This window comes from Triticum aestivum, chromosome 3B (assembly GCF_018294505.1).
Source record: "Triticum aestivum cultivar Chinese Spring chromosome 3B, IWGSC CS RefSeq v2.1, whole genome shotgun sequence".
Classification (NCBI taxonomy): domain Eukaryota; kingdom Viridiplantae; phylum Streptophyta; class Magnoliopsida; order Poales; family Poaceae; genus Triticum; species Triticum aestivum.
This window is the reverse complement of record NC_057801.1, coordinates 788,890,271-788,898,409: the sequence shown is the minus strand read 5'-3', so window position 1 is coordinate 788,898,409 and position 8,139 is coordinate 788,890,271. Positions and strand designations below refer to the sequence as shown.

The following is an 8,139-nucleotide window of genomic DNA, read 5'->3' as shown; positions in this document are numbered from 1 at the left end:
CCATTCATTACAAACCTTTCTGGTCATGTCTAAACCACCGGCGGAGCTCCAGCAACTCAGTCATCTCCCCTTCTTCCCACTGTTGAGATCCAGTATCTACTGGTCGGATCCGCAGCACCAACAACAGAAGGCAGGGAGGCCTCGCCCCTCTCTCCCTCGATCTCACACATGCCATCAGCATCCACCATGCGAACCCCTTCCTGTTGACGGCAAGCTCGACCATAGGATGATGACGAAGGCAAGCCGCAGTGCCCCTTTGTGTGTGTCGCGCTCACCTCCCACTACGGAATTCGGCTCCTGCGCCACCACCCTTACATTGCTCCCTTCCCTTGGTCTCTGCCACAGCAGGCTCCAGCGAGCTGCCCCCAACGAGCCTCCATCCCCCTCTGCTGCATCGGAAAGTGGCTTCCTCGGACCCAACCATCTGCTCTCCCGTGGACGAGGTCACACCCGCCGTCACACATCATGGTCTGACGAGGTGCTGTTCGGTGGCCCGTCCTAGCCGGTGACACCACACTGCCTCGGATCTCCCGGCAGGAAGCCAACGGCGACCAAATGGGCAGAGGCATGGCTTCGACCGCGATCTCTGTGCCCGCTGCCTCCCAGCTAGGAGATGCTCACCTGTGAACTGCAAGGTCGAGCGAGATGTGAGGCCAGATACAGCTGAGGAAGGACCACCTCAGACTGGCCGCCGGTCAAGTCGACAGCGACACAATCGGGACAGAGAGAGAGGAGACGGAATGTAAGGCATTAGTTTGACCAAAGAGTGTCCTACGTGGAAGTGGGGAGAAAGAAAACCGCTGCCATGTGGGCAGTTTTGCACTTAAATCTGGTTTTGAATGAAATTTACTTGGTTTTAAGATTTGAGGGACCAAATGCCTTCCAAAAATTCTTGAGGGATCAAGTGTCTACTTTTGGTGAACTTGAGGGACCAAACCATACTTTTCTCATTCAAAAAAAAAAATCAAAACCTATATAGAAACCAGAGTATAAGTGCTATACTTTACAGTTTACAGCTATTTTACACCCAACAACCTATGACTAGTTTGTGTGTCCCTCTAAAATTTAAATCTATAAAACCCCAAAACAATCTGAACAACACCCTTCCTCGGGTAAATTTTACAGACCCAAGAATCCTCTCGAAAAAAAATGTACACTCTTCTAGGCAAGCCGGACAAATCACACGCTTCACCTCAGGAACACGCAGGGCCTGTGATCCTTGGCGTCCGTTTCTCCCGGTCGCTCGTCGCCGTTGGCCCCATTCGGCACCCACCAGACTCTGATGCTCTTGTCGAGCCCGCCGGTGTACAGCATATAGCCATTGCTGGCCCTGCACAGGGAGGCCTGGATGCATTTCACGGGGCCCTCGTGGCCTCCGACGGCGCCCACCTTGGCGAGGCCGCCGCACGGCTGCCGGCGCCACAAGCCGATGGTCTTGTCGGCGGAGCCAGTGCACACGAGGTCGCCGGCCACGCACATGCACAACACGGCCATGGCGTGCGCCTTCACGTCGCACGCGAGGCTCCACCGCGCGCCGTGCCGGTCCCATCCGAGGACGTGCCCGTCAGAGCCGGCCGCGTACACGCGCCGCCCCGTGGCACCGGCGTCGCCGCTCGCCGCGACGGCGTTCCATGAGACACCATGGCGAGCGACGAGGACAGCCAGGAGGGTGTGCGCGCCGGCGCCAGCCTTGCCCCTCTCCCACGCCTTGACGCGGCCGTCGGCGGAGGCGGAGTACACGACGCCGCAGTCGGCGGCGACTGCGTTGATGGCGTCGTCGTGGGCGCGCACGGACTCGAGGCACCGGAGGTCGGACATGCGCCACACCTTGAGCGTCCGGTCCCAGGAGCCCGAGTAGACGACGCCGTCCTGCGCGGCGACGGCGAGGCAGGAGATGCTGTCGGCGTGCTCGATCCAGAGGCGCCGCCCGCCGCGCCGGCCGCGGCGGGGCCCGGCCTGCACGTAGCTGGCCTGGCGGAACACGCGGCCCAGGTAGTCCCTGGTGGTGGGCAGCGCGGCGACGAGCTTGAACGCGTTCTCGGAGCTGCGCGACACGCGCCACACGCGCACGCGGCCGTCCTGGTGCGCCGAGAACACCCGCCCGCCGGCGGCCGCCAGAGCCTTGACGGCGCCCTCCCCGCCATGCCCGAACCGCGCGAAGAGGCGGAGGTCGGGCTGCTGCCAGGCGACGATGTCGGAGCCAGTGGAGGCGCTGAGCAGGAACTCGCCGCAGAGCGAGAGGCATGACACGGAGCCGGCGCCCGGCCTGTGCGCGTCCCTCAGCACGGCCAGCGCCTTGCACGCCGCCGACGAGTCGGCGCGCACCGGCGTCGGCGCTGCGTCGGCCGGGGAGGAGGACGCCGAGAAGGAGGGGAAGGACGCCGACGCCGAGAAGGAGGAGGAGGCGGAGGAGGGGAGGGAGGCTGGCCAGGGGGGCAGGGGCTCGGACACGGCGGCGCGTTGTTGGTCCGGCGGCATTGTCGCCATGGCTGGTTTTCTTGGCGGACGCGGGGTAGGGAGTGACGTTGGGCTGGGGAAGGAGGAGGCCTGGCTATAATTGCAGAGGAGGAGTGGAGGCGCGGTGGGCGACAGAGTGGCGGGGCTCGGTTTTAAGACGACGACCACCGGCTGCCGTTTCTTTCCAAAAAATAAAGAAAAGTTTAAAGGCGATCGTTGGTGGGTCGGGGACGAAGGCGCGGTTCAACGGCTACTTGGCGCGGGTGGAGCTGGGGCTGAGCGGAGCAGAGAATCGTCAGCCAGCTGCTTCGTGGCCAAGGCTCCTGTTTTCTAGCAACCATTTACTTCCTTCTATTTAATTTCCTTGGAACCAGACAACTGTTTAATTATCTACATTTCTATATTTACATTGATTAAAAATCTATCTTTAGCCTTCTGATCCAAAATATTTTCTATTTTTGTTTCGCGAAAAGGACCTCATGAATATGATTATATTGAAAATTCCGATGTTGTAGTACAAAGCTACAACGTACCCCGAAGGTAAATAAATTTACAACGAGGTCCTTAGACAACTCATCGAAGACCACATTAGTTGGATCGGGTCGAGGGCGCGCCGACGTCGTCTCCGCTCCTCCTGGAGCCAACACCCTCATGTAGACAGTCATGACGGACTCGAAGTCACCAACCTGGGCCATGAAGGACTAGCACACCAGAGAGGCAGCCACCGCCGACGAATCTTCACGGAAATCCAGAGATCGACCCTCACTATCACACCGGGACCCAACCTCTACGCCGCTGATGGGAAACTCGTCGGTGCCACGACGTAGAGGGAGGAGAGGATGATACTCACAAGGCATAGCCACCGGCGTCGCTTCGCCGACTAGCCCGAGGATCGAAGAAATCATGCGATTCGGAGACCCACACGTGTCAAAAACATCCCACAGACTGCCGCTGCCACCGACGGCCCTGGGATCCAAACCATGAGCGGATCCGTAGATCAGCAGGAGAGCAACGCCGCCCTCATGCCGGAACCACCAACATTGACAAGGGAAAGAAGCCGTGGATTTATTCCTCTCGAGTGGCGATGACCACATCCCCGAATCGACGCTGCATCGGACTACCCTAACCCTAGCTACACGCCTCAAGCAGAGGAACGGGATCCCCACTTCCTCCCGCCATCGAAGCGAGCGGAGGAGGCTGGTCCATGCCCTCACCAGCGGGAGGAGGGGACGCTCGGAAACTTTCCCTTTCGCAGCTCTCGTCTGCCCATGTTTCCTTTTCATCCTCCTCACAAGTGTTGTAGGAACCATTTACCCCCCTTTTGCCCGGGAGTACGTAGCGACCATTTACTTGTTTTCTTTTTTGAACCAGCATAATGCCATCTTAAACTCTTAATCAAATATATTTTTAATATTAAAAACTTCATATTTATACTTAACTCTTTTTTAGCCTTCCATCTAAAATATACCACTTTACACATTTCTAAAAAGATTAGGCTCATTCCCTTAAACAAACATCAGGCTCATATTTGTTTCTTATTTAATCTCCTACTCATTTTATAAAACAATGAACCTATAGGCTATAAATGTAGAATGTCCTTTGCTTCAGAAAAGTTATATATTACCATAATGAACCTATAAATGAGGGTAAAGTTTATGCATCGCACCTACTAGCAAAGAAGATACTCCCTCCGTCTAGGTGTATAAGTCACCTTACGAAAACCAAATAATCCCAAAACACTTAGGCGCAGTACATTAACTTTCATCCCGTTTCTTGTTTCTTCACATAAACAAAGGAATCAACTAATAAAAGATATGGGGCTTACATGCTTTTAATGACTTGAGACTATCAAAAACGACATACAGTGGTCAGTTCATTGCATGTAATGCTATTAATTATTAAATAAACATTAAGTCATCTCGTTTTTCATTTTGCCTTGGTCACGGTGCACAACCTAAAATGATTTATGCACCTAGACGAAGGGAGTACGTTTGAGAAGTACTTAAGCCTAACCATGTGATTGCCGGCTCCCTGATTAGTTTTTTTTCCGCATCACGTGATTAGTTTATATTCATCACATCATACCCTAGATCATGATGGAAAGAACATATGCGTGCAACGGGAGCCGTGCAGTACAGCCACAATATGGAACCTAGAGGTCACATGCACGCACTACCCATTCCGAATAGTTAATCAAGTCGCGCACATACATTAACACACCTTTTGTTGCCGTTCAGACATTTGGCCAGCTTCTTTCGACCCGGGAATATATGAAGCACCCGTAACCAAGCAATCTCGCGGTGACTTTGCATTGCATGCATGAGCTGCATGCACGCATGTCATCGTCGTTCCGGCCGGACGCGCCGCCCGATGTCACCTTTACACACATCTGCATGACGTGCGTCCGCAGCTGGAGCTCCCTTGAAGAATAGTACTACTGCTTCTCTTATACCGGTAGGCCGTCGTTCTGAACTTAACAAGTCTGCTGGCCGGCCGGTACTCCTACACCTACAATGTTACAAATACTTATTTGTCCACCGACCAAAACCCACAAGAGACAACAGAATACATACACGTGTCCATGCCCCTCCGTTCCATATTACTCACTCCAATCCATAATAAGTGTCGCAGTTCTATTTTCGAACGAAGGGAATAATACTAAACAACTAATATGAAACGAAGGAAGTACTAAAAAGCTAGCGGTGTGTATGGCCCCCCTCAGAGATTGCTATAGTTGCCTTTTGCCCCTCCAGCATTGCCTGTCTAGCTCCGTCACAGCATGGCATGGTAGCTTGGGTTGAAGAGGAACACACATGTGTAAACATATTCATGCCATTTATACATACACGTGTACGTGCCGGCGTGTGTTTTACATAGATGTTTCATGTGCCTTCAGCAAGTTGCCTCCACTAGTAGAAAATGGGGCATTTGTCCCGGTTCGTAAGAGTCTTTACACTAGTAGAAAAGGGGGTAATGGTCCAGGCCGGGTCAGCCCATTAGTCCCGGTTCAATCCAGAACCGGGACCAATGGGGGCATTGGACCCGGTTCGTGAGCCCCGGGGGCCGGCCGGGCCACGTGGGCCATTGGTCCCGGTTCGTCTGGACCTTTTGGTCCCGGTTGGTGGGACGAACCGGGACCAATGTGCCTTGCTCCTGGCCCACCACCATTGGTCCCGGTTGGGGGAATGAACCGGGACCAAAGGCTTCCCTTTAGTCCCGGTTCAAGCCACGAACCGGGACCAATTAATTGCCTATATATACCCCGCGAGCAGAGCACTCTCACTGCTCTGTTTTTCGTGTCTGGCGAGGAGAGAGCTTTGTGGTGCTCTAGCTCACCTCCTATACCCACGAGGTGTTCGATGGAATGCCCGAGCCACACTACTTAAGCTTTCTCCTCTCCAAGCTCCACCTCCAAGCTCCATTTTTCTTAATATTTGTCTAGGTTTAGCGGTCCGTCACGTCCCGTCCCCGTCTTCACCGCCGTCGATCGCCCGCGCCGATCTCGTCGTCGGCACCACCGTGGTGAACCTCTTGTTCTTATCTTCTTTCTGAAAGAAAAAAAAACTCTTACTTGTATGTTTATATAGATACTTGTATAATTTTCTTACTTTTATTATTGCATCTTATATAGTGCGATGGTTTTGGTATCCGCCCCCGTTGGCCCTCGTCCTGTCTATGATTCAGATGTGGTATATATTATCTTTTCATAACTATTGGTTCATTTATTGTTTATGACAATTATGCCGACCAACGGGACATAGATTTTATTTATCTAGGAGGTTGTTGAACCGGAAATTCCAGCCGACCCTATTGTCGAGAGGTTAAATTTAGTTGAAGAAGAAAACAATTTGTTGAAGGAAAAAATAAGAAAAATTGAGGAGGAGAAGATGATATTGGAGTTGCATGTTGCGGATGTCGTCGATGATCACAAGATCAAGATCGATGCAATGCGCTTGAAGATTAGAAAGATTAGAAAATATGCCGTTCATACCGAGGCTTGGTATCATTATGCCGTTGGATCAGTTGTTACATTGGTTGCAATTATGATCATATTTGTTTTCGCATTGAAATGTTTTACATAGTTTTAGTGTATGGTTTAATTAATTTAGATGCTCTGCAGAGCTTTATGTTGTTAGATGAGAACTATGTATGTACTTTGGTTTTAATGTGACGATGAACTTCTATTAATTTGGTCACTTAATTATCTATTCATGATGTTCTGTAATGATTTTTGACACACTTAATTATATATAATGCACGCAGATGAACCGGCAATGGATGTACGGTTCAAGACACACCTCCGAGTACATTAAGGGCGTGCATGATTTTCTCGAAGTGGCTGAGGCAAACAAGCATAATGGTTTTATGTGTTGTCCATGCCCTATATGTGGGAATACGAAGTCTTACTCTGACCGGAAAATCCTCCACACCCACCTGCTTTACAAGGGTTTCATGCCACACTATAATGTTTGGACGAGGCACGGAGAAATAGGGGTTATGATGGAAGACGACGAAGAAGAAGAGTACGATGACAACTATGTGCCCCCTGAATATGGTGATGCTACTGAAGATCAAGAGGAACCAGACGATGTGCACGATGCTGCTGCAACGGGCGAAGCTGCTGAAGATCAAGAGGAACCAGACGATGTGCCCGATGATGATGATCTCCGCCGGGTCATTGTCGATGCAAGGATGCAATGCGAAAGTCAAAATGAGAAGCTGAAGTTCGATCGCATGTTAGAGGACCACAAAAAAGGGTTGTACCCCAATTGCGAAGATGGCAACACAAAGCTCGGTACCGTACTGGAATTGCTGCAGTGGAAGGCAGAGAATGCTGTGCCTGACAAAGGATTTGGGAAGCTATTGAAAATATTGAAGAAGAAGCTTCCAAAGGATAACGAATTGCCCGACAGTACATATGCAGCAAAGAAGGTCGTATGCCCTCTAGGATTGGAGGTGCAGAAGATACATGCATGCCCTCATGACTGCATCCTCTTCCGCGGTGCGTACAAGTATCTGAACACATGCCCAGTATGCGGTGCATTACAGTATAAGATCAGACGAGATGACCCTGGTGATGTTGACGGCGAGCCCCCCAGGAAGAGGGTTCCTGCGAAGGTGATGTTGTATTCTCCTATAATACCACGGTTGAAACGTCTATTCAGAAACAGAGAGCTTGCCAAGTTGATGCGATGGCACAGTGAGGACCGTAAGAAAGACGGGAAGTTGAGAGCACCCGCTGACGGGTCGTAGTGGAGAAAAATCGAGAGAAAGTACTGGGATGAGTTTGCAAGTGAGCCAAGGAACGTATGGTTTGCTTTAAGCGCGGATGGCATTAATCCTTTCGGGGAGCAGAGCAGCAATCACAGCACTTGGCCCGTGACTCTATGTATGTATAACCTTCCTCCTTGGATGTGCATGAAGCGTAAGTTCATTATGATGCCAGTTCTCATCCAAGGCCCTAAGCAACCCGGCAACAACATTGATGTGTGTCGTGGTTCTAAGCCTGACAGTGATGTGTGTCCTCAATGCAATCTCTCAGAAGGTGATCGATCCAGAAATCATACCAAGGCTAAGGAGTGATGTGGTGCAATGTCTTGTTAGTTTCGAGCTGGTGTTCCCACCATCCTTCTTCAATATCATGACGCACGTCCTAGTTCATCTAGTTGACGAGATTGTCAT

The 8,139-nt window shown here is 51.5% G+C and overlaps 1 protein-coding gene across 1 annotated transcript; it reads right to left on the bottom strand.

The window, feature by feature from the left end:
* Positions 1 to 942: 942 nt before the first annotated feature.
* On the bottom strand, positions 943 to 2,667 carry LOC123066585 (protein JINGUBANG-like). Its single transcript, XM_044489637.1, has one exon. The coding sequence runs from the start codon at positions 2,485 to 2,487 to the stop codon at positions 1,189 to 1,191; it is 1,299 nt and encodes a 432-aa protein (XP_044345572.1). The 5' UTR covers positions 2,488 to 2,667; the 3' UTR covers positions 943 to 1,188.
* Positions 2,668 to 8,139: the final 5,472 nt, after the last annotated feature.